Below are 25,675 nucleotides of genomic sequence, written 5' to 3' on the forward strand. Positions count from 1 at the left end.
ATCCATTCTTCATGACTTTCTTGGAAATTCAAGAAAGAGAAAGATTTCATAAACTGTAATGTGCCAGCTTATTTACTTACTTGGGATTCATGCTTAGACATTGGGAAATTTCCTCTTAATTTGTTTCTAAGTTAATCTTCCAATTAAAATAAATGCACAATATGAACATAAAAGTAAGTCTGTTTTTCATGGGCAAAACCTCACATACTATACACACATACACGCGCACACGCACACACATACACACATGTATTTATCACACATTCCTCATGATTTTCTATCCATAACTTCATTCTGAGACCACATACACACCATTTCCTACTGAACACTGCTAGACTCAGAAACTAAATTTTAAAACTGGAAAGGCTCTTAAAGATAGTTTAGTGAGAACTTGTACAGATGAAGAAACCGACGTTTCAAGGGGGTTAAGAAATGGGGCAGTGCCAGAAGTAGCACCCAACTCTCCCAAACCTGCCCCCTGGTTCTTGCTCACACACCACACTTTGCTTCAAGATTCACCTGGACTTACTGTTCTAACAGTTGCAGACAATAGTAATTCTACCTTTTTAGTACAAATCATTTTCACAAAATACATTTAACTGTTGATTGGAGTTTTAAATTCACTACCAATTTTACAAATGAAGAAAGTGAAACAAAAATGGTAAAGATTTCAGAGAAAAGGGTAGCATGTGCTTTTCATTATAATCGTTAAGCACAAAGTGTTTCATTGGTAATGTGCTCATTATAAACTCATAAAGTGTTAAATTTTATGAAAAATTTCCTCAAGATATAAAGTGACAACTTTACTATGATAAATACGATGTATTTGAGAAGCCTTCTTGTCTCAGCTATACAGGCTTTGCTAGAAGAGATTCTGATTGACAAGAGGGAGGAATCTCTCTTCCTGGGTTCGTTTATCTGGTGTCAGCTGTCATAAACTGGAGCTTCATGAAGACTCTTTTAACAGCGAGTACAACTCACTTCCTAGGAGTCTAATCAGAAAAGGATATGCTGCTACCTATTTTACCTTATTGTTATTTTGACTACAGAATTTTTAAGTTATTTTTGGCCAGTGCTTAGTATCTGGTTTTTGCAGAATACTTCAAGTGGGGGTAACCCCTAATAGTGTTTATTCTCATTTAGTCAGGAAAGGGTTATAAACAGTTTACGCAAATTTGGTAGTTTTCCAAAAAAAGACTAGAAACGTTGAGATTCGGCCCCTTGGTGTGCAAATCAAAGGTGAAGGAAAGAACGACACCTTCGCCGATAGTTTTTTACACACACACACACACACACACCCCACCCCACCCCTCTGGAAACGCCCCTCTGGGAGTCGGGCGTTTTCCCTGGCCGGCCGATGGGCGGTGCCGAGTGGCTGGAAGCGACTCTGCCAGGCCCCCGGGCTCGCGTCACCGGCCCGGGCCTGCTGGGTTCGCGATCCGGGGTCAGACGGAGGACGCGGGCGGGCAAAGGCCCACAGCCGTGAGGCGGAAGGGCCTGGGAGCTGGGCGGCGCCGGCGGGAGAACGGGGCGTGCCCACGTGACCGCCCCGCCCGCCTCCTGCGGCCCGCCAGCCCTGCCACCTCCCCGGGGCTGCAGCTCCCGGCGTGCTCCGCACTCGCAGCCTCTTGCCCGCCCTCCCGCCTGCCCCTCCTTCTCCTCCTCCTCCTCCTCCTCCTCCCAGATCCACAGAGCCGGAGCCGCTGCCGCAGTCACAGCCGCGGGCACTATGGTAAGGCGGGCGCGCCGGCCGGGAGACTGGGGCTCAGCGAAAAAGCCCCCAGCGCGGCCCCGCACTACCCGGGAAGTGGGGCCGCCATTTTAACCTGATTTTGGCCTCGAGGTGGGCGCTCCTGCGCTGTAGCCCCGCTGCAACCTGGCTGCTCCCAGCCGGCTGGCCTGCCCTCCGCAGTCAGGCCCAGCTCTGCTGCTCTCCGGATTCTTGGGGGCGGGGAGGGCCCGGGAGTGCGCGCGGGGTGCGAGGCGGGGGTCGGGGCTGGGCTGCCCGGGCTGCGGAAGGGTCCAACCCCTCGTGTGCGGCGTTTGCCCTTCGCTTCCTAATTTTTCTTAACGCGCGCTCTAAAATTGGTACGTGATTTGAAGGCTTCGGCTCAGGTATTAGATGACCTGTAATAAAACTCTTAAGAGGAGATTGAGGAGGTGGGAAAACTCTTTTTAAAATGTTTTCTCGTGGTAAAAAAGCTTTCACAGTCGACCTTTTAGTTTGGAAGTGTCTACATTTGAGCTGTGGGGCAATTATGTTGTAGCCATGGGCGGTTGGAGTTTACACTTGATTCCCTTTCCTTATGAGGAAACGGCAGTGGCAGGATGACTTTAAAGAAAAAAATAGTAGAAGCATTAAGTGAAATCCAAAAATGTTTTTTTAAAGGCCTGCAGAGTTGACACAATACAGAAGGTATTTTTGCCGCTGCTCCTGAAGCTCTGACATCACTCAATGAAATAGGAAACATTTCAGGGATGGGACAACTTGTATTTGTCCCTTTCGCTCCACCTTCCATTTGCTTTCTCCAGACCCCTTTAAAAAGGATGAATGGGCAGGATGAATTAAGAGTCTTTAAATGTATCATATACTTTAAAATGAGACTAATCTGGACTGCTTGCATGGTTCAGTGCAGTTTTTAATGTCCAAACTGAAGTGAATGTTCTGTAGGCAAACAATTTTGTTTAAAGCCAGAATGCTTGTTCTGAATTACCATTCTTTGTTTATTTTCAGGCATCTGGAGTTACAGTGAATGATGAAGTCATCAAAGTTTTTAATGATATGAAAGTAAGGAAATCTTCTACACAAGAGGAGATCAAAAAAAGAAAGAAAGCAGTTCTCTTCTGTTTAAGCGATGACAAAAGACAAATAATTGTAGAGGAAGCAAAGCAGATCTTGGTGGGTGACATTGGTGATACTGTAGAGGACCCCTACACATCTTTTGTGAAGTTGCTACCTCTGAATGATTGCCGATATGCTTTGTACGATGCCACATACGAAACAAAAGAGTCTAAGAAAGAAGACCTAGTATTTATATTCTGGTGTGTAAAAACAAAAGAAAAAAGTACTTTTAAAATGCAAGGATAATTATCATAGTCAGTTTTGCCTTTGTTTTTCTTATAAGTGAGATTCAACAATTGTTTTGTTTTGTTTTCATAGGGCTCCTGAAAGTGCACCGTTAAAAAGCAAGATGATTTATGCTAGCTCTAAAGATGCCATTAAGAAGAAATTTACAGGTACAAATATTGACTATTTTGTGTAGAGAAATTACTCTTTTCTAAGTATAACAAGGTAATGGAATGTCTTTCTTTTCAGGTATTAAACACGAGTGGCAAGTAAATGGCTTGGATGATATTAAGGACCGATCAACACTTGGAGAGAAATTGGGAGGCAATGTAGTAGTTTCACTTGAAGGAAAACCGTTATAATGTGACCATCAAGTGCCATCTGGATCTTAAGGGGGTTTCATTTCTCCAGCTCAGTCCATTGGAATAGCATTAGGTGTTTTTTTGTTTTTGTTTTTTCCCTTTCCACTGGGCCCTTCCAACACAGTGAATGAAGGAGATATCATTCATTTAAGCAGCCTGTCAGTGATTGCCATTAGACTCTAATATGGTTACTTTTATGTAGAACCCAAGGAATGCCTTCCTATCTTATTTTAGCCAAAACAACTGGTTATATGCCTCCCTTGCAGCAAGCCCTACAATGAATGTGATTGTCAATGTGAATAGTCTAGAATACTGCAAAGGGTACGCAGATTGAATGCCTTGAAAGTATTATCCACTGGTCAGATGGTGAACTTTTTTCAGTATTATTTATAGTTGCACTTGATTGTAGTTCTGTGAGGCGCTGGAGCATTCATACACCTCACCTGCCTTGGCAAGCCTTCTTTTGTGACATGGCAGCACGAATATAACACTATGCATTAAAAGCACTTTTTTTTAAATGAGTTTAATCCCCCAAAAGGAATGCCAATTTTGTTTCATTAACTTATCAATTTATCCTAGTACCTCAATGTTCATTCCTATTACCTGCATATCTTCTTAAAAGAAATAGCTGTTATTAACATCTTTCCATTGAGTGTACACTACTGAATACATGTAGGTGTTTTATGTTTACCATGTGAGTCTTCCAACACTAAAGATATTTTGAATATCAGTCATGATGGCAATTTCTGTATAAAAGAGCCTTAAATGGAACATTGTTTTGAGATCAAACTCCCCACCCTCACAAAAATGGCCACGTTGCAATAAAAATTGTGGCATGTTACAGAATGTTGCCTTGTTTTCCTTGGAAATTTTGCAAAATGTTATGTGGAACCACTTTTAGGGTAAATGTGTTTATTTCTGCACTGGTCATTTGAGAACTTTTTTGTACAACATTCATGCATGATACTTTCCAGATTTGTTAGATTTCTTTGGTTTAAACAATATTCTATCCCTAAAGCCACCTAATATAAAATACCATTATTAAAGAGTGGTACTTTTGTAAACATGTTTATTTCCTTATGTGTTAATATGGAGAGCAGCTTTGTTGGTTTTTGGTTTGGGTGTTTTGGTTTTGTTTTGTTTTCACTTTGACATAAAGATCTTCAATATCTCATTTGTTCTACAGATAAATTAGCCTAGTTACTTTTTATTCACTTTACACTTATAAGTAGTTGAGTAGAAGCAGCAGGAACTTTTTGTTGTTTTTTTGGTCATAATTTGTAAAATGTACTTCAAAAGTTTAATGCTTTTGATGTTTAGGAATGTTCATTTTGAAATACTGTAATATATTTTCCAAATAGAATTGGAAAAGGAATTGGTATAGTAGTCTTAAACATTACTGGTGGGATTTGGCAATGGTCCAGATTGCTCTCCTTATAGAGAATTTGATCTACTCAGTGTGAGCAGTTTGCTTTTAGCCAGAGCTATTTATGGCAAACACATGCTTTTGTATCTTGTCATAGTTATCCACAAATGGCAAAACCGGACTTGATTCTACTGCTATGCAAAATAGGCATGCTAGTAAGCAGTGAATTGTGGCTCAGAACTTAACCCCATGTTTCTGAAGAATGTTTTTATCAGAAAACAGGAAATGAAAATCAATCTCTCTCTTTTTTTTTGGTACTAGGGTTTGAACTCAGGGCCACTCAACCACTGAGTCACAGCCCCAGCCCTATTTTGTATTTTACTTATAGACAGGATCTCACTGAGTTGCTTATCACCTTTGTGGTTGCGGAGGCAGGATTTGAACTCTCGATCCTCCTGCCTCAGCTTCCCAAGCTGCTGGGATTACAGGCATGCACCACCGTGCCCGACTGGAAATACCCCTTTTTAAACATTTTTTTTTTTTTTTTTAAGTATTTAGAAGTAATTAGTTTAATTAGGATTTTTTTCATATTTTTAAAAAAGTTTTTAGATGAGAACATTAAAAAGAGATACATGTCTAGGCTTCTATTTAAAAGTGTATGAATGGCTTGGGATCTTTCTTGCACTGAGCAATTGTATTTCAGGTTTCCCACTGTCCTTGTGAGTTGTCTTGGACATTCTGATGATTTTTTGGTAAGACCAAACTCTTAATAATCAAAGCACGAGAATACTAATGTATACTAAACTCTATGTATGACATACTTGCACCATGGTGTTTTTCATTATCTCCTCATTCTTAAAAATAAGGGACTTCATAAAAAAACAAATCAGTTAACAGAGTATCTTTGGTTTTTATAACTGATTCTTTGACTTCCTTATATGCCACTTATATAATTTCAGAGATTAAATAACTTCTTTAAGCTACAATACTTTGATTTGTTAGATTGACAAAGTAGATATTAACATAGTTAAGTTCATCTTTGAATACACCTTTGTGCATAGAACCAGAAATAATGACATCATTAATAATAGATCATATTTGAGAAGAATTCGGCATTTGAAATGTCATTTTTATTTTACAAGTCATTTGTAATGAAACAATGTTCCAGTTAACTTTAAAAGATACACGGTGCTAATTAGTAAAATATTGAGGACAATATTTTACCGCTAGCTTGCAAAATTATAAGTGTTTAAAAAATAAAATACATGAAAATATTTGAAGCTGTTGAGATGTGTTTACTTACCCTTTGGAATATTAAAAGGTGAAAAATTAATGTTCAGTTCAAAGAGGCACCATTATCTGTAGTCTTCTTCAGGATTTTAGTTGATGAACTTTTTCATTTAGAGAGGTTTGCTTTGAAAACTGAATGTTGAAGCAATTAATTTTAGCATTTTCAGACAAATAGGAACAGTTGGCATTTGTCCCAATGTGGCTATCAGCTGTCGTTTTCCATCATTATCAAAAATAGTGTGACTGGTGTTGTGTATTTAATGTGCCTTTATAGTAGATTAGAAGAAAAGCCTCTTAGTAGTTTTGAGTTTCTCTGATATAGAGCCTTTGTAGCAACTAATTTATGGGATCCAGCAAATGAATTTTGGGAGAAAATTCTTTTAACTATTTTATTAAGGAAAGATCTCAGCAGTGGTAATTGTTGAGGAGTTTGACATACTTTTCCCTGGGTTTTCCTCTTTTATAAAATCATGTTCTGCTCTTTTTATTTTTGCTTGTAAATTTAATGGTAGTTGGAGATACAAAACAATGTGAATATTCACTTTTCTATGAATATTAACACTATTAGGTACAGGCAGGCTCCACTGAATATTGCTTTTCAGACAACATGAGTTTAGAGATATTCTATCTCATCTCAGACAGTAAAGCAGTCTGAGACTTTTTCTTTGCTCTGAAACATCCAAATAATTGCTTGCTTTCTGTGTACAATTGGGAATTACCCCTCCAATTCAGTTTCCTCTCATAATGTAACTGAGCAAGTTAGAATCTCTCTGACCCTCAGTTTTTTAAATTCATAATATGGGAATAATAATGTCTGTTTACCGTACCTGGTTGCTGAGTGGTAAATATAAAAATGCTTTTTGGAAAAAGGAAAATACTATGTAACTGTAGCAATCTGTTTAAACCATTTGCCCTTAATAAGTGTAATTAAGTAGATAAAAGAACTATGTTAAAAATAATGTACATCATTGAGCCTCTATTTTTATAACTTTCATTTAATCACACAAAGACTAATTAGCTGATACATAGCATCTTTTTCAGAAGTTTAAAGTATATATTTAGCTCAAAATTATAGTTTCTGAGTTGATATTCATGACTACTTTTGATCTTTTTAGTGTAATTTTCTTTTTCATGTGTGAATAGACAGATAATGGTCTTTTTCCCAAAATAATTTTGATGTAAAATAGAAAGTTATGGAATATTTGTCATAAATTTATGATCCAGCCTGTTGAAATACCATTACTTTTTTTTTTTTTTTTTTTTAATGTTTTTTGTTACTGGGAATTGAACTCAGGGGCCCTTTACCACTACCACTGAGCTCCGTCTCCAACTGTTTTTATTTTTTTCAGACGGGTTCTTGCTAAGTTACTGAGGTGCTTTCTAAATTGCTGAGGCTGGCCTCAAGTTTGGGATCCTGTCTCAGTTCTGAGTCACTGGGATTGCAGGTGTGTGCTACTGTGTCCAGCTGAGTTTTGTTTCTTTAGAAAATTCATGCTCATATAATCTGAAATATTTTATGTTTCAAAGATTTTTTTTAGATGTTTCAGTATTGTAAATTTATAGAATTGTGAAACATCAGGATTGTAAATACATGTTCCAGAAAACTAATATCTCATGCCTGTAATCCCAGCTAAAGGACGGGATATAGCTCAGTGGTAGAGTACTTGCCTAGCATGTGCAATAGCTTGGGTTTGATCCCCGGTATCATATTTTTAAAAAAAGAAAAATATTGATACTCCTTTTCCAAAAACGTGAATATATCCCTTCCCATGTTCCCCTATCCATATTTCTAAGGGAGATTACTGTATTTATAGTGGTTAGGTACTAGAACTTTGACATCAGACTGCTTGGGTTATCACATGCAGGCCTTTAATACTAATTGATCTTAGGCAAATCATTCAACCTCTGAGAGCCTTAATTGTTCCATCTTTAAAATAAAGATAATTGTGCCCCCTATAATAGGATTGTGAGAATAAATTAAAGCACTTGTAATACTTGGTACTAGTAAGTGCCCAGTAGGATGGTGCTAAATTTTATGGTCCAATCCTTTGAGAGCTATTAGTTATGTCATGACAACAAGCTTAAGATAGGACAGTCCCCAAAATACTAGGAGTTGTGGTCATCCTATCAAAAAGGATAGACTGATATTAAAATGTAATAGCTTTTTTAGAATGAGCTGCTTCGAAGACTCAAGATTATCATTAATTTCAATTATATAACCTACGAACATGCTGATTTGAAGGTCTCATGAAGTATATTATTTTTGATAAGTACAGTACTCAGAAGAATTGACTGGCTTTTTATGCCTTTTTATAGCTTTCCTTGGGATTTTGATATTGGTAAACTGTCAGTGCATTTTGCTATTGTGGTATGCTCTGTCTATAGCACCTTCTGCTAAGTGTTGCTTTTCACCTCATGGACTTGGAAAACCAGGTTCATTATAACTGTATAAGAAAGTGAATAGATTGAGGAGTGAGGAATTGAGAGCAAAATGCTTGAGCCTGTGAATCTTATTTCTTTTGCCCATTTAAAGAACTCTGGTGTGCTTTCTGGGTCCTGGTTTTATTTTATTTTTTTTTATTTTTGTTTTTTGCAGTGCTGGGGATTGAACCCAGGGCCTTGTGCATGCGAGGCAGGCAGTCTACCAACTGAGTCATATCCCCAGCCCCTGGTTTTATTATTTTTTATAAGGTGTATAAAATAGCTGAACTTTATATAAATACTGTATCTCAGTGAGGTGTATCTAAAATATCTTTAATATTTTAAGGAAGTCCTATTTGCCTTTGTGGCTGTATCATTAAAGACACAAGAAATTTGTTTCATTATTGAGAGAAGGAAGATTTATTATTACTTGCAGTGCTGGGAATTGAACTCAGGGCTTCACACATGCTAGGCAAGCACTTATGCTGAACTATACCTCCAACCCCAAGGAAGGTATATTCTCCATAATTCTTTTTGATTATTGAAGCAAGTAAATAAGATACAAAAACTGATAACAAAGTAATCTGAAAATGTAGCCAGACTCAATAGCACCTGCCTTAATCCCAGCAACTCTGGAAGCTAACAAGAGGATTGGTAGTTGGAGGCTAGCCTTAGCAGTTGAATGAGGTCCTAAGTCATTTAGCAAGACCCTGTCTCAAAAAAATAAAGGGTAGGTGATATAGCTTGGTGGTAAAAGCACCTCTGGGTTCAATCCCTGCTACCAAAAAAAAAAAAAAAAAAGATGCCATCAGGTTGTGGTAGCACACACCTACAATTCCTGCTACTCAGGAGATGGGCAGGAAGGGTGATGAGTTTCAGGCTAGTCTGGCAACATAGATCCTATCTCAAAAAATAAACAAAATATCAATTGACTTTCGTTTACTTGAATTTTACATGTACTCTAGGCATGCTCACTAGGAATTAGCTTTGATTACTTTTCATCTAGATACTTTTTATTCATTTCATTCTTGACCTTCACAAATTACTTTGGTGATGTGTATGCAACAATTTAGTAGTTCATTTTACAAAACAATTTGGAACTGATTTTTATTAAAAAAAATTTTTTTTCCACAGAAATGAAGAGCACTTAATAATAATATTGTGGCACATTTTCTCTTATGTGTTCTCACTGGTGGAATTTCAAATATTTCCCCTGGGAAGTTGATAGTTACTGAGAGAATTACAAAATTCCTGGGCATACAGCCCAAACCCTCCTAATATGTATTCTTATGAGTTGAAGGGACATGGGTGGTTTTTCTGTTAACACATTAAATCACCAGATAGAAGCAGTTCCCAAATTGTCATAATTAGATATCATTATATAAAAAGTAGAAATGTAAACAGAGTATTTGTCCTACAAATAATAAAACTTTGCTGTCCCATGCAAGAAACAAGATGCTTTAAGTTGGACTTCAAGGAGTAAGTGGAAAATAATTTGTGAAAATTAAATTGTATTTAAACCTTTTGTGTGTAAAATCGTAATAGGTCAAAGAAAAAGTGTCATTCCCTTTACTCACTACTGCTTGTTGGCAATTGTGAAGCAATGTATAGAATTTTAAATTTGTGCAGTTTCCATTTTTTTAAAAGTCTTGTATGAGGGAAAAGGAAATGAGTAACAAAACTGGTGTTCACCATTTTCCTAATTGAAATATTAGTTTTAAAAAGGTGTCTTTTTTAAGATTTAACTGGGCCAGGCACGGTGGTGCATACATTGTAATCCCAGCCGCTCCGGAGCTGAGGCAGGAGGATCACGAATTAAAAGCCAGCCTCAGTAATTTAGTGGGACCCTGTCTCTAAATAAAATATAAAAAGCGCTGGGGATGTGGCTCAGTGGTAAAGCACCCCTGAAAAGATTTAACTTTTTTAAAAACTTTTTTTTTTAATGTATTAGGAACTGAATCTAGGACCTCCTATAATAAGCAAGCGCTCTATTACTGAGCTATACCCCCAGCTGAGTTTTAACTGGTTCTTTTAAATATTTTTTTTAGTTGTAGATGGGTATAATATCTTTATTTCATTTACTAGTTTTTTTTCTTTTTTCTTTTTTTTTTTTTTAATGTGGTGCTGAGTATCGAACCCATTGCCTCACACGTGCAAGGCAAGCGTTCTACCACAACTACAGTCCCAGCCCTTAACTGGTTCTTTAAAGGAAATTCATTGACTTAATTTTTAAGGTTACTTATTGAGTAATGTATACTGTATACACTTCTAATAATTTCTAGTTACATTTATTTTTAGGAAGTTAACAGCAGAACCTCCCTTCTTATTTTTCTTTTGTTTTTATCTACCTGGTAAAGAAAAATGCTTTATCATGGTATAGAAGTTCTTAAGAAATACCAGCTGACTGGTTTAGATATGTGTCTATGACTTGGCTATAGAAAAAAAAGTTTTGGAATTAAGTGTCATTGCCATTACAAAGTTTCCTGCTCTGAGTTGGATGTTTTATTTCATTCAGATTTATTTGCCACTTATTAATAATTGTGTTATGAAGGAATATGTAGAGTTTCAAATTTATATGTTTGTAATATGTGATATAAATGAATAGAATGCTAGAAAATGATTCTTAGGTTAAAAAAAGAAGGTGTAAAAGTAAAAAAAAGAATGTCCTTTTTTTTTTTTTTTTTTTTAACCTTTGGTGAACCCAGAGGCTCTTTACCACTGAGCTACATCTCCAGTCTTTTTTGTTTTTTATTTTGAGATAGCTCTCTTGCTTGTGTTGCTGAGGCTGGCCTTGAACTTGGAATCCTCCTGCTTGAGCCTCCTGAGTGGCTAGGATTACAGGTGTGCGCCAGTGCACCCAATGACATTTTTACAGTAAATACCATTCTTATAGTAAAGTCATAAAATAATGGGCTAATGTAATAGGTATCCTTTTTTTTTTTTCATACAATATCCTTATTTATGTGGTACTGAGAATCGAACCCAGTGCTTCACACGTGGGAGGCAGGCACTCTACCACTGAGCTACAGCCCCAGCCCCCTGTAATAGGTATTCTTCTGGGTAACTCTTAAAAATGAATTGTGTTTGGTTTCTTTACATATGTATATATATATATTTTTTTATTTCAAAAATATGTTCAGGGTGGAACCTCTGCAAAATACAGAACAAATTAAGTCGTGAGTCTAGTTTTAAATGCTTCAATTCTATTAAACTATAATAATTGTTAGGGATATTCTTATAGTTAAAACTGGTTTAAAATTATTTGTATATGTAGTAAGAGGGACAATCTTGCCTTAAATATTGTTTGTGCAGATTCTTTAGTATCTTTCATGCCAGAAAGAACTCTGGCTCCAGTCATAGAGGAGCAGATTAGGATCTCAAAAATGATGCATTGCATCTACCTGAATACTTACTGCTTGACTGAGTGCCATCCACTGTAAATACTTGAAGCCATAAACGTTTCCTGTATTTCTTGTGCTACCTATTTTTGTTACATTGGAACTTGATAATAGGCATCTCTTGCATGATTTTTACTATTCCTCAAAGGAATTGTTTTACAAAATAAAGTTTCCAGTGTATCAGGACTCTATTTTTCTCCTATTATTTGTATGATAAAGTTTAATAGATGCTAGTTCCTGTTGCGCAGTGTAAATAAGCCATTTTCTAATCTTTTTCCCACTCAGATATTTAAGATAAAATATAATGTATGTTTTGTACTAAGCCAGAAGCACTCTACATATGATGAAAAAGAGAGATTTACTAATTTGGCTCAAATTATGCAGACCAAACATTACTAGTTGCTTCCAAGAGGGTCTGGTAATCCCCATGATTAAAGCAACATAAGATTTATGTTTACTGTGGAGAAACATGATCTTCCTGACCACTATGAATCACTCTGCAAGCATCCTATCTCTGTTTTCCAATTACTCAGATCATTATTAGATCAAACTCAGTTCAGTTCAACAAACATGAAGTACCTTATCTTGGTCTCACAAAAGCTTACTAATATAGAAAAGCCAAGCATATAAAAAAATAATTATACAGTATGATAACTACAAGATTTAGAAGAGGGAGTGATTAACTTCAGTGTTGGGATAGGCTTAGAGAAGGCCTTATAGAAGTAATGTTCAAGTTGAGTTGGGAAGGATGATATAGTTAACTATAAATCGGGAAAGGATTGTCCCGGAGAAATAAAAGCCATGCATGTGTATGGCAAATGACATGTCACAGCTGCCAAGTGTGAAGCACTGTAATGAGACAAGTTTGGAAGATGTGGGTATTTGCTGAGGGCATGGATACCATGTCATAGGGTTGAATGTGAACCCTGTGTGTGCTGAGGGGCTCCTCTTTTATGTAGAGGAGTGGTGATCTTTCTGAAGTGCAAATCTAGTAGTTTTATGACAGTGATGACAAAGTACTGAAGGAGAAAGAAATTGGAGGAATGAATTAAGGTAGTGGAAAGTACATTTGAAATGGGTGTCTTTGCAAGGTAGTTAGGAGGACTGCCACGACTTTTTTTATAATGAAATGAAAGGGTGCTAGACTTGAATCATTTGGAAAATGTGACCCTTTTTAGTATTACTGACATTTGAGATCATTTGAATATCAGATTAGTCAGAAATGATGGAATAGAAAATTCATAAATGTGGAAATAAAAATAAGCACTTTCAATGAAGTGATAGCATTTCAATAGCATGAAATCATTTGTTTGAGTGTCGTAGGTCTGGTATTTGAATTTATAAGCCTGAATTTCAGCAATTTTCATGTGACAATGGACATTTTTAAATTGTCATAGCTATAGCATCTTTGAAGTGTGTACTGTTCTATAGTTTTAAAAATCACAGCTATATTTGCTATGATTCTGTTTGATCTTTTATTGTAAAACTAGTCTGTCCATATTGAAGCCATTTTGCTGAATTCCTAAATCAAAGATTTTAGGAAGACCTTAAATTTAGCAGTGGTCTTCATCTGCTCATTAGAGAAAGACTGACCCACTGGTGATAAAAAAAATAATTTTCAGGTCATCTAAAAGATCACTTTCTATTAAAGTAGATTTTTAACTCTAACGAGTAAATAAAAGATATGTATAAACATAATGTCTTAGTACTTGTCACAGTAATATGCAGAATCAAATGTTCTTTTTTCACTGCCTTGTTATCAAATTACTTAACCATATTGGTTTTTAATCCTGCTATTATGGTAAATAAATTAACTTTTCTGAAAGGCCTTACACTCATCAGGAAGCATTTATTGAGTGTCTATTTGTAGAACACTATTCCGGCCATCCTGAGAAATAAACTTCTCAAGGGCACTTTTATAATCCAGTTGGAGAGACAAAATAGACCTGTGAACTAATAAGAATTCAGTGATAAGCATTTGAGTAAGCAACGAGGGAATGTAGGACAAAAGAAGGATCCAACAGAGAAAAGATTTCCTAGAAGTGAGTTTTAAACAGTACTTGGGGAAAGAAAATGTTAAAAGGAAAAAAATATAGAATTGTTATTTGAAATCAGGTCTCAACAGACTTTCTTCACTGAGAACAATCTCTCCTTAGTATTGGGAATAAAAAGGACCTTTTTCATCACTTCAATTAAATCATTTTGGAGAAGGTCTACGGCCAAAGTAGAAACCTTAGTTTGGAAGCTGTTTCCATGTGGTTGTTAAGGAGCTCCGAATTTCTATAGGTCTTACTAACCTTTTCCAAAAATCCCTTTGGCCATCTGATAAAGCCTGTAGACTTCTTCTCAGAAGAATGTTTTAAAATTATACGTGTGTGTGTGTGCGCGCTATAATTTATAGAAGCATATTATGTGTACTTTGTTAACATATAACAAAGTGACATTCTAATAACTCCTATAATAGGTAGATGAATGTATGTGACATTTTGAGATATCCTGTAACTATGTAACATGACTGTCAATGATTTCTATTGGTGATGAAGCTATACGTAATGCTGGTAACTGTGGTTTATTTCCTATATTAATAATTGAAGGAACTGCTAGGTTTTAGTGGTTAGTTAAAGAGAGAATTTTTGATAGGTCCTTTGGGAAAAATTTTTTTTTTTTTTTTTTTTTTTTTTTTTGGTGCCAGGAATTAAATCCAGGAGTGTTTAACCACTAAGCCACATTCTTAGCCCTTTTATTTTGCTTGTTTGTATTTTGAGACAGGGTCTCATTAAGTTGCTGAGACTAGTTTGAACTTGTGATCTTCCTGCCTCAGCCTTTCAAGTTGCTGGGATTACAAGTGTGTGCTACCCTTCAGGGGGATCCTCAGAATTCTTGCCATGAATGGCTTTAGAGTTCCAGATATCCCAGTTTAAGAAACCCCGGAGGCTTAGCAATTTCCTGAGAAGACCCAGGCAGTGAAAGACTGAATAGTTAGAGCTTGAGGCCTCAAATCCTTTCTAGACAAAGAAGATGCTTTTACTTTGTTTCCTATATTGGAATTTTATGAAATATTTTATTTGGTATAAAAATGGTTTCTGGGAAGCTGGGCTCATAGTGCATGTGTGTAATCCCAGCTATTCTAAAGGCTGGGGCAGGAGGATCACAAGTTCAATGCCAGCTTCAACAATTTAGAGAGATCCTGCCTCAAAATAAAATAAAAATAAAAAGGACTAGGAATGTAGCTCAGTGGTAAAGCAACCCTGGATTCAATCCCTAATACCCTTTCCCCCAAAAAAGTATCTGGGGTAAAGTAATAATTTTGAAAACAATTATAAATTTTTTTAAAAAATTCTCCATTTATCTTGCTTTTACAAATTTAAGCATTTATTTTGCATATGTTTAAGACATTAGTATGGGGTTTGGAGTTGTAGCTCAGTGGTAGTGCACTTGCCTAGCACATGTGAGACACTGAATTCGATCCTCAGCACCCCCTCAAAATAAATAAATAAAAACAAAGGTGTTGTGTATGCCATCAAATTTGTAACCCTGGAAATAGAGTTTAGAAATCAACAGTTTTTTTGTTGTGGTGAAACTACAGAGCATTAATTAGATGCCTAGCAAAAATCTGTGTAAATGCTACAAGGGAAGAGAAATGGGCCAAGGGCAGAGGAAGAGAAGCCTGGAAAGAAGACAGGGAATTGTCAAAGAGGTAAGAGAAGAACACACCTTCTGTGTTGTTACCAAGCAAATGGTGCCAAATGCTGTAGAGATGTCACATATGATGAGGACAGAAAAACCACTGAATTTGACCCTGAAGAGGTTAGTAGCTTTTCCTGTGGTATTTCCAGCAGAGTAAAAAGGGTAGATGCCAAACTGAAATGGCTTGATGACTGAACAAGAGGGCTAGGCATATAGCTCAGTGGTAGAGGACTTGATAAGCATGCAATGAGACCCTGGGTTCGATCCCCAACACCAGCAAGAAAAAAAGTGGAGACAGTGTGTTATCGACCAATGCTTTCCAAACTTCTGGGTTGAAGCACAGTGTATTTAATCTCCAATCTGTCGTGAAGTGAGAACAGAGTACTACTGTGCATGACTAGTATAAAGCTTGCACCAGGTGCAACCTACCCTGAGAGTTGGACAACAACCAAACTGCTCTCTACTCTCTTTAGTCAGACAAGTTCACTCATTCTATGCTTGGATGTCATAGCCTTAATTCTGTATAGTAGCAAATGTATTCTTTTAAGAAGTTTTTCTGTCAAGGAAGCTAGCGACCAATACTCCATAGGACCTGGGAGGGCTTAAAAAAGGGTTCCAACTATTATTTCTTGCAACTTTCTCTTCTGAATATCTCCTAATATTTTTCATGCTTCAAATTATTTTCAGTCCCTAATTTGAATCTCTAGCACCTAAACTAGTTCCTGATATACAGAAGTCATTCAAATTAAAATGTTATTAAAGTAATGAACTTTCATATGAACTGTGCAGAATCTAAGAGACTCTTCCTAGATTTTACAGTAGAATATTCTGCCTCATCTAGTCTCTAGATGCCTCTACTCAGGGAATTATCAGGGAGTCTTATCTTTTTAGTCTTTTATGTTCATTGTCTTCTGATTCTTGTTTTCTTTTTCTTTCTTTTTTTCCCCAGTGCTGGGGATCAAGTTCAGGTACACTAGGCAAGCCCTCCATCACTGAACTACCTCCCCAGCCCTGTCCTCTGTTTCTTTGTTTTTGTTGTTGTTTTTAGTTTTTTGGTACTGGGGATTGAACCCAGGGATGTTTTGCCACTGACTACTTCCCCAGTGCTTTTTATTTTTTTATTTTGAAACAGTCTCACTAAGTTGCTTAGGGTCTCGTTAAGTTGCTGAGGCTGGCCTCAGACTTGGGATTTGCCTGCCTCAGCACTGAGATTACCACAGAACTGCACCAGGCTTGCCCTGTTTTCTAAGATAACATCCCTGACCTTTCCTCAATAACATCTGTGCTTCAAGTTTTGTTTTTGTTTTTTTTTGTTTTTTTTTTTTTTAATTGGTAACAGTTTTGTTTTCCCTTCCCTCTTCAAGGGCATACGTTAGCTAGAAAATAGATTTGGGAACATGCCATAGCCACAGAAGAAAGAGAACTGAATTGAACTGGATAGAGCTCAAACTTTAATATAATGTTTTAGCATTAAAAAAAAAAAAAAAAAAAACTCGAATAGTTCTAAGTAAATCTCTTCACTTTCTTCTTTCTCTAATTGGACATATTTTTAAGCATCCCTCATCTCACCTAAAGCATTGCCCCTAGCCCACACAATGGAATTCATATCTGTCCTCCCTGGAAAAATGAGAATTCAAATATAAATGTGGACATTGTAAACAAAAGTCAAAAGTGAACAATTTCTGTTATTCATTCAGTAGACATTTACTGAATTCTTAGTATGTGCCAGACATAGCACTGAGTTCCAGGCATATAGTTTCCCTCTGGGGATGTGTAAAACTTAAATTCAGCTGGATGTGGCACGTTATGCTTCTATGATTAAATATTCAGTGGGACTTTTTCCCCAGTGGCAACTAGAAGACTTTTATTGTTGTTGTTGTTGATGTTTTTAATGCAGCTAACGCACTTCCTTCACTAGATTGTTAGGTGTATTCAGACATTTTTTAGGATTTCTCTGTTTGTAAGGGGAGGTCCTTTGTGTTGCCCAAGCTGGACTCAAACTCCTGGGCTCAAATGATCCTCCTGCCTTGGCCCCTATAGTAGCTGGGACTACAGGACATGTGTCACCATGCTGGGCTAATCAGACTTTTTTTTCCTAAAATTTTTTTTTTGTAGTTGTAGATGGACAAAATGCCTTTTGTTTATTTTTGTGTGGTGCTAAGGATTGAACCCAGTGCTTCACACATGCTAGGCAAGCGCTCTACCACTGAGCTGCAACCCTAGACATTTTCAATAGGTTAAAAAAGAAGCAAGAGAATCCAAGCTGTGTATGTGTATACACTTTGGGGGAAGGAGTAGTAAGGGAGTAATTAAATAAGAATTTTTGGAAATATGGGTTGTTATGGCTTCTTGCCTAATTCTATGCTAAGGAGGAACTTAACTCTTTGTGTGTGTGTTTAATACTGGGAATGGAACCCAGGGGTACTCTGATTATACCAGTGAGCTATAGCCCCAGTCTTTATTTTTTACTTTGAGTCAGGGTCTCACTAAGTTACCTAGGCTGACCTCTAACTTGCAATCCTCCTACTTCAACCCTTCAAAGTCACTGGGATTACAAGCATGCACCACCATGTCTAGCAACCTTAATTCTTAGTTGTATGTATATTTTATCCTCCAACCAGTATATAATCTATAGGAAAATCTATGGCCACATTAGAGGTAGTGACTATTGAAATTATATGGCTTACATGTATTTGCCAATTGATTTAAAAACAATTTAGTGAAGACATTCTATGTATAGCATCCTCAGTTTCTCCAAAAGAGCTTGCTGAGGAGAGAGAAGGAATATATTTCACTGGCCATTACAAAAGTAGAAAGTGTACAGTCCTGTACTGCAGATAGTTCATTATTAATTCCATTAACCTGGCTACAAATAGCACAGGGTCATTCAGAAATACCACATGGATAGAGGAAAAGTCCATTTATTTCTTACAAAGACAAATTGGGATCTTATTGAAACTTTGTGTAAAATAAACTAGATATTTTAGGGAATATTAAATAATACCACTTTGGCATAAAAGCTTTGTCAGAATTAGAAGTATTTTTTTAGCATATTGATTTCTTGCATGCAGTACATAATTCTTAAGGCATCCTAATATATGTCTACACTGGCAAGCAAAATTACATGGTGGAAAAGCCTGGCTTTTGCAGTTAGATATGTTATCAGAATGCTTGCTCCTAGCTGGGTGCAGTGGTGCACACCTGTAATACCAGTAAATTTAGAAAGTTGAGGTTAAAGAATCACAAGTTCAAGGCCAGTTTCAGCAACACAACTTAGCAGATCCTGTCTCAAAATGAAAATTAAAAAAGACTGGGGGTGTTAAACTCAGTGGTAGAGCATCCCTGGGTTAAATCCCCAGTACCATTTTTAAAAAAAGAAGCAGCAGCAGCTTGTTCCTACTTTATAGGAGCAGTTACATGACTTTGGACAAGTTATGACTTTCCTGAGTCTCAGAATCCTCATCAGTAAAATGGGAGTAGTACCAGCCTCTAGGGCTATTGGATATTCAATAATAATAGCTAAGATTTATTGAACTATTACTATGAAGATTTTATATTTTATATGGATAATCTCATTTTACTTTTTTTTTTTTTTTTTTTTTTCTTCTTCTTTTTTCCTATGCTGAGACTTGGAAATTGAACTCAGGGCCTCAAAGGTCAGCACTCTACCACTGAATTACACTCCCAGCTGATATTTTATTCCCTGAAACAAACCTAATAGTAGTGCTATTACTATGAAATTTGCACAATAAAAACTGTACTTTAGAAGGTAAATTACTCCAAGGTTGTATGACTAATGTGAGAAATGGAAAGTTTTGTGGTCCATTTTCAAAATATAGTATTTAGCTTTAATTGGGATGTCAAATCCATTCATAGCCATTTTGGGATCCAGTCATAACCATTTTAACTAAGGTCCTTCCTTATGTCCTCCCCAATTTTTAAATTAGCCAATTGTGTAGATTGAAACCCCAAATTCCTCCTATCAGAGCAAGGGGCAGTGCTGCTTTAGGCTTTAGGGATAAAAACAGGCAGTCTCCCCCCGCCCCAGTTGTGCTTACTTGCTGAATTCTCTTTGGTAGCTTGCCCTTCTGCAGAATAAAAGTTGCCTTACCAAACTTCTTCTGAGCACATGTTTGATTTCTTGTGTTTCTAAAACTAAGAAAGTGGTAGCAACAGGAAGCTCAGTGTGTAATCCCAGTAACTCAGGAGACTGAGGCAGGAGGATCACAAGTTCAAAGTCAGCCTGTGCAATTTAGTGAGGTCCTGTCTCAAAATAAAAATAAAAAGGACTGGGGATGTGACTCAAGAGTAGAGCCTCCATGGGTTCAATCCCCAGTATAGTCAAAAATAAAAAATAATTTTTTTTTTTTAAATTTGAGAGATAGGATCCAAACTCAAGTCATATGGACTCCAAAGTCATCATTTAAAAAAAACATGTTTATTGAGATATAATTCATAGGATATATAATTCACCTGTTTAATGTGTAAAATTCAATGATTTTTAGTATATTTACAGGGTTGTGCAACCTGATTACTGCAGTTTTAGAACATTATCATCCTCAGATCAGCCCATTAGTTGTTTCATCCCTACCATCCCTCCCTCTAGGCAGGAGCTAATTTCTCTACCTTCTATTTTTATGTATTTGCCTATTCTGTTATTTTATGTAAGGTATATAAGTGTAAAATACTTATATATATTTTATATAAGAATATAATATATAAATATACATATTATATACTTGATATAAGTATATGTTTGTGTATATATATATTATATAGGTATAAAATACCTTTATGGATGAAGAATAACTATATAGTATTTTATATAAGTGGAATCATAAACTACAAAATATTTTATCACTAGCTTTTTTCACTCATGCTTTCAAAGTTCATGTTAACAGCATGTATCAAAATTCCATATCTTTTTATTACTAATTAATATTTCAATGTATGGATATACTACATCTTATTTATCCACTCATCAGTTAATAGACTTTTGGGGCTTTTAACATTATTTGGCTATTATAAATAATACTGCAATTAATATTTATGTACTAGGTTTTTTTGTGTGGAAGATGTATATTTTCATTTTTCTTGGGAATATATCCAGCAGTCATATAATAGGTAACATGAAAATTTTATTTAACCATTTGAGGACATTTTTTATTGTGAAAAATTTCTCAGGTTGCAAATACTCATATCTGGTAATGGTTGGATTTTCGTTACTATAATGGAATACCTGAGGTAGGATACTTATGAAGAAAAGCTCACAGTTTTGGAGAATGAAAATCCAAACAGTATAGCGCAGGGTCTGGTGAGGGTTGCTTCTTGGCTGTATCACCTCATGACAAATAGCAGTTGCAGGAGTGAATTAGGGAGTAAACAGTCACTTCTCAAACCCGGAAGTAGAGGGAGCAAGGGGTGAGACTTGCTTATTATTACCAAGGGGGTTCCATGAAAACTATCTTAATCCCCTTCAAGGACTCAACCCCTATCACCCAAGGATCTCACACTAGGCCCCACCTGCTAAAGGCTTCATTGCTTCCCACATCACTACTTTCCGACCAAGCCCTCAACACATAGACCCTTGAGAGTATTCAAGCAATATCCAAATCATAGCCTATACCCTCCATTTAGATTTATTATCAACCTTTTGCCAGGTTCACATCCCCCTTATTTCCTCCTTCCTTCCTTTCACTTTCCTCCTGATTTCACTTTTTTTTTTAATACAAATGGTTCTTTTTTTAAAAATTATATATATATATATATATTTTTTTTTTTTTTTTTTTGGTAGGTGGACGCAATACCTTTATTTTTATGTGGTGCTGAGGATGAAACCCAGGGCCTCATGCATGCTAGGCAAGCACCCTATCACTGAGCCACAACCCCAGCCCTGATTTTACTTTTTAAAGCCAGCACTCTTAACTACTACACTATATTTGTCCACAATTAAATGAGTGAACATAGGTAAAATAATATACTTCCTGGCCAATAATAGCTACTTAATAATATAAATTCCCTCCTTTCCTCTTTCCTTAACAGTTAAGAAGATTATGTGGATCTGGCATTGCAAACTCTGTATCAAGACTAGAAGTTAGGCAAGGTGGTGCACATCTGTAATCCCAGTGGCTTGGGAGGCTGAGGCAGAAGGATCTCAAAGTTCAAAGCCAGCCTCAGCAACTGAGTGAGGCCCTAAGCAATTTAGCAAGACCCTTAAAATAAAAAAATAAAAAAGGCTTGGGATGTGTGCTTTTTGGTTAAGCACCCCAGAGTTCAATCCCTGGTACCAAAAAAAAAAAAAAAAAAAAAAAAAAAAGATGAGATGTAAGACTAAATAAAACATTCATAAGCCTCACTTTCTGCAGTGTTTCTGGACCAAAATCAATGGGATTAGATAGGTAACCCCTCAAACTAATGATTCAGGGGTCTAATTTCTGGTTGATCTTACTTGCAGACACCCAGGTCTGCTGCCTAACTCACACTGGGCCAGAATCAGAGATTCTGCTCCCTGGCTGTTCATGAGAGAGACATTTACCACAGCTTACAAAATTAACACTTTCTTAATATATACCTGATTTGTATTCATATTTCCCCAATTGTCCCAAATGTCTTTTTATAACTAGTGTGTTCACACAAGGGTCCAACAAAGTCCAAGTGTTCCATCTGGTTTTATATATTTCTAAGTCTCTTATAATCTAGAACAGTCTTCAACACACCTTTTTTTTAATGCCATTGACTTGTTGAGGAAATCAATTCAGTTTTTCTTTAGAATGTTCTACCTTATGAATTTCCCTTGTTCTAATTTCTCTATTTCCTGTAAACTGATAGTTAGATCTAAAAAACTGATTAGATTCAAGTTAAACATTTTTGGTAAAAAGACGGTATATCTGATGCTGTGTCCTCACTGCATCACATCAAATGGATACAATATCAAGTGTGGCCAGGACTGATCAGTCAGTGACACGGTCACAGTCTGATTCTTACCGTAACAAAGTTGTGCTTTCCCCATAACCAGTAAACTAATTGATGGAGTGATAATTTGGTCCTCCTCTTTACCACCACTATATGCTATACTGAACCCTGGAAGATTAAAGGGAAAACAAAATAAGAATTTTCTTTTCTTTTTTTGGTTTGAATCAGTGAATTGAAATGATACAAATTGTATTCTCTGACCACAGTAAAGTGAAGTTAGAAATTAATAACAAAGAAATTCAGAAAAATTAAACAATCCCTAAATATTTAATTTCCAGCCAAGAAATAAGCCAATCCCAGAAAACCAGAGATTGAATGTTTTCTCTAGTAAGCGGATGCTGATCCATAGCTGGGTAGGGAAGAATGAAGGAATATGGATTGTGCAGAGGGGAGTGAGGAGAGGGGTGGGGCGGTGGGGATGGGAAGAACAGTAGAATGGGACAGACATTATTACCCTATATTCATGTATGAAAAAAATTTTTTTTAAATTTTAAAAAGCAGTAAAAAAATCCAAACAAAAATTGTAAATATATATATGCATATATATATATATATTTTTTTTTATTAAAAAAAGAAACATCCTAACCAAGCTTCATGAATTTACTGCTTCCCCCACAGTTGCTTCTCTGCCAGTCTTCTTGAGGCAGAGACTGCCACTAGCTCTGCAAGCCAGAAACCAGGCAGAGTCCTGGCACCATCCCTCCTTAGTCAATCCCCAGTCCTCCAGATTTTATCTCCTAACACATCTTAGACTTGTTCACTTCTTCCTGTCTACCCTAGTCCAGGCTGCTATGATCCATCATCAGGATTACTGTTAGGCCCCTCACAGTCTTATCCATCTCCAGCTTATCTTCTACATTGCAAGAAGACACATCTTTCCCAAGCTCAGAATTCATCCTATTTAAAATCCTTCATCTTCTTTTAGTTTTATGATAAAGATCAAGATCTTCAATGAGGTCTGCAGGGCCCAGCACCTCCCCACCTCCACTTTCTGCCCCCAGTTCCTATATCCTCTTGCTTTCTGAGCTACATCTGATACTGCTACACTGACAGTTTCCAAAATGCCCTGTGTTGTGTCCTGGTCCAGCACCTTTGTGCTCACTGTCCCTACTGCCTTCAGTGCTCTTGGGCAGCTTCTTGGTTCAGCTAGCTCAAGCCCAATTTCACTTTGTTGGAGAGATCATGCATAATCCCCCACACTAGGGCAGGTCTTTCTCTGGTGGTATGTGCTATCACCATCATGTATCTTCCCTTCTAATCACAGTATGCCTTTACTTATTTATATAATTATTTTGCAGAACTGGGGATTGAACCAGGGTCTGGCACATTAGCCTCTTCCTTACTACCAATGAGCTACACCCCATCCATTTTTATTTCATTTTGAGACAGAGTCTTGTTAAATTGCGGAGGCTGACCTCTAACTTGTAAGTCTCATGCCTCAACTTCCCCAGGTGCTGGAATTAGAGGTACGTGCCACTGTCTGCAAAAATTAAAAAAAAAAAGAAAGAAAAGTATATGTATATTACCATAAAAAATTTAGCCAGGCATGGTGGCTCACTCCAGCAGTTTGGCTGAAGCAGAAGGATCTTAAGTTCAACTCCAACCTCAACAACTGAACAAGGCCCTAAGCAACTTAGTGAGAACCTGTCTCAAAATAAAAAATAAAAAATATGGGCTGGGGATGTGGCTCAGTGATTAAGCGCTACTGAATTCAATCTCTGGTACGAGAAAAAGATTTTTTTTTTTTTAAATAACCTGTCTTGGGAAAGAAAAAAATGAAAATAAAGCCATATCATGTTTCAATTATGTTTTCAAAAAGAAAAAAAAATTCTTCTTTCTAGAAGAAAGAATTTTGTACGTTTTTACCATAAGGAAATAACTAATGACTGGGCACAGTGGTGCAGGCCTATAATCCCAGTGACTCGAGAGGCTGAGGCAGTAGGATTGCCAAGTTAAGGCCAGCCTCAGCAACTTAGTGAGGTTCTAAGTAATTTAAGATGATCCTGTCTCAAAGTTAAAAAATAAAAAGGCTGCAGAATGTAGTTTAGTAGCAGTGTCCCAGGGCTCAATCCCCAATACCAAAAAAGAAATGATAAATGGTTGAGAGATAAATATGTTTACCTGAGTTAAACATTACACAATGTGTGCATGTATCAAAACATCACATGATACCCCATTAGTATGTATAATTTTTATGTTTTTATCAATTTTTATTACTAGGTTTTTTTAAAAAAAGTGACTTACTGGGTGATGGGATTTGGAATGACTTTCTTCCTCTGTTCTTTTCTACTTGTTAGATTTCTTCAACTTAATACCAAAAAAAGCATAAAAGCAAATAATTTAGAAGACTTAAAATTAGAAATGTGAATGCTTAAGTAAAGCTTAAATGTAAAACAAACAAGCAAAAAAAAAAAAAAAAAAAAAAAAAAAAAAAACCTAAAGCCTTTTACACTATTCAAGTCCAAAATAAAGGGGGGGCTTAAACCAAGAATATTGAAAAAGTGAAGGACTATTGGACCTGAAGGATCACCTACAGAAAGCAAGATAATTGAAATTCAGGAAATTAATCTCTGAGTCACTTTCTAAAATAAAAAACAAAACCTCATGTTTCCCCACTTTAATAAAAGATGGGAAAGCAAGTATTAAATGGATTCATACACTGATGTGTAACTGCTACAGCAGTGTCACTGATTAGTACAGTGATGGCAGGCTGAAATAATTGAGCTGAACTATTTTATCTGATTATTAGCAATGCAGTGAGGCAACACTGGGACCTGAACACCTACCTAACCTCCCTGAAGGCTCAGCAGAATACCTACCCACAAGGGCCTGAGACCTAGAGGATCTCAGCTTCTTCACAGCAAATTGGCAAGTCTGTTCCGAAATCCAGCTGATAATTTTGTAAGCTATGTGGGATTTGCATGTCATGTTACAGTCAAAGCAGTGTGAAATCACATGACCAACACTGTAACAGTTGCTGTTTTTGCCCTAGTGGAAAGAATTCACCTCTCCCATGTATTAGCTTTGTGATTGGGAGTGAAAACTATCTATGAGCTTCCTTTCCTCATCTGTAGGTGGGGATGATAATTCCTTCCTCTTCAGGAGAGTGTAT

General features: G+C 36.6%; 1 protein-coding gene across 2 annotated transcripts; it reads left to right on the forward strand.

The window, feature by feature from the left end:
- Positions 1-1,445: 1,445 nt before the first annotated feature.
- CFL2 (cofilin 2) lies at positions 1,446-11,378 on the forward strand. Of its 2 annotated transcripts, none has more exons than XM_079126594.1 (4): positions 1,446-1,732; positions 2,735-3,042; positions 3,161-3,237; positions 3,317-11,378. In XM_079126594.1, exons 1-4 carry the CDS (start codon positions 1,730-1,732, stop codon positions 3,427-3,429), a joined length of 501 nt encoding a protein of 166 aa, XP_078982720.1. In that variant the 5' UTR covers positions 1,446-1,729; the 3' UTR covers positions 3,430-11,378. The 2 variants fall into 2 exon arrangements, with proteins under 2 accessions (XP_078982720.1, XP_078982721.1); XM_079126595.1 differs by having other exon boundaries at positions 1,450-1,843.
- The last annotated feature ends 14,297 nt before the right edge of the window (positions 11,379-25,675 follow it).

The sequence above is a fragment of the Sciurus vulgaris genome (genome assembly GCF_902686455.1).
Source record: "Sciurus vulgaris genome assembly, chromosome: 2".
In the NCBI taxonomy this organism is placed as follows: Eukaryota; Metazoa; Chordata; class Mammalia; order Rodentia; family Sciuridae; genus Sciurus; species Sciurus vulgaris.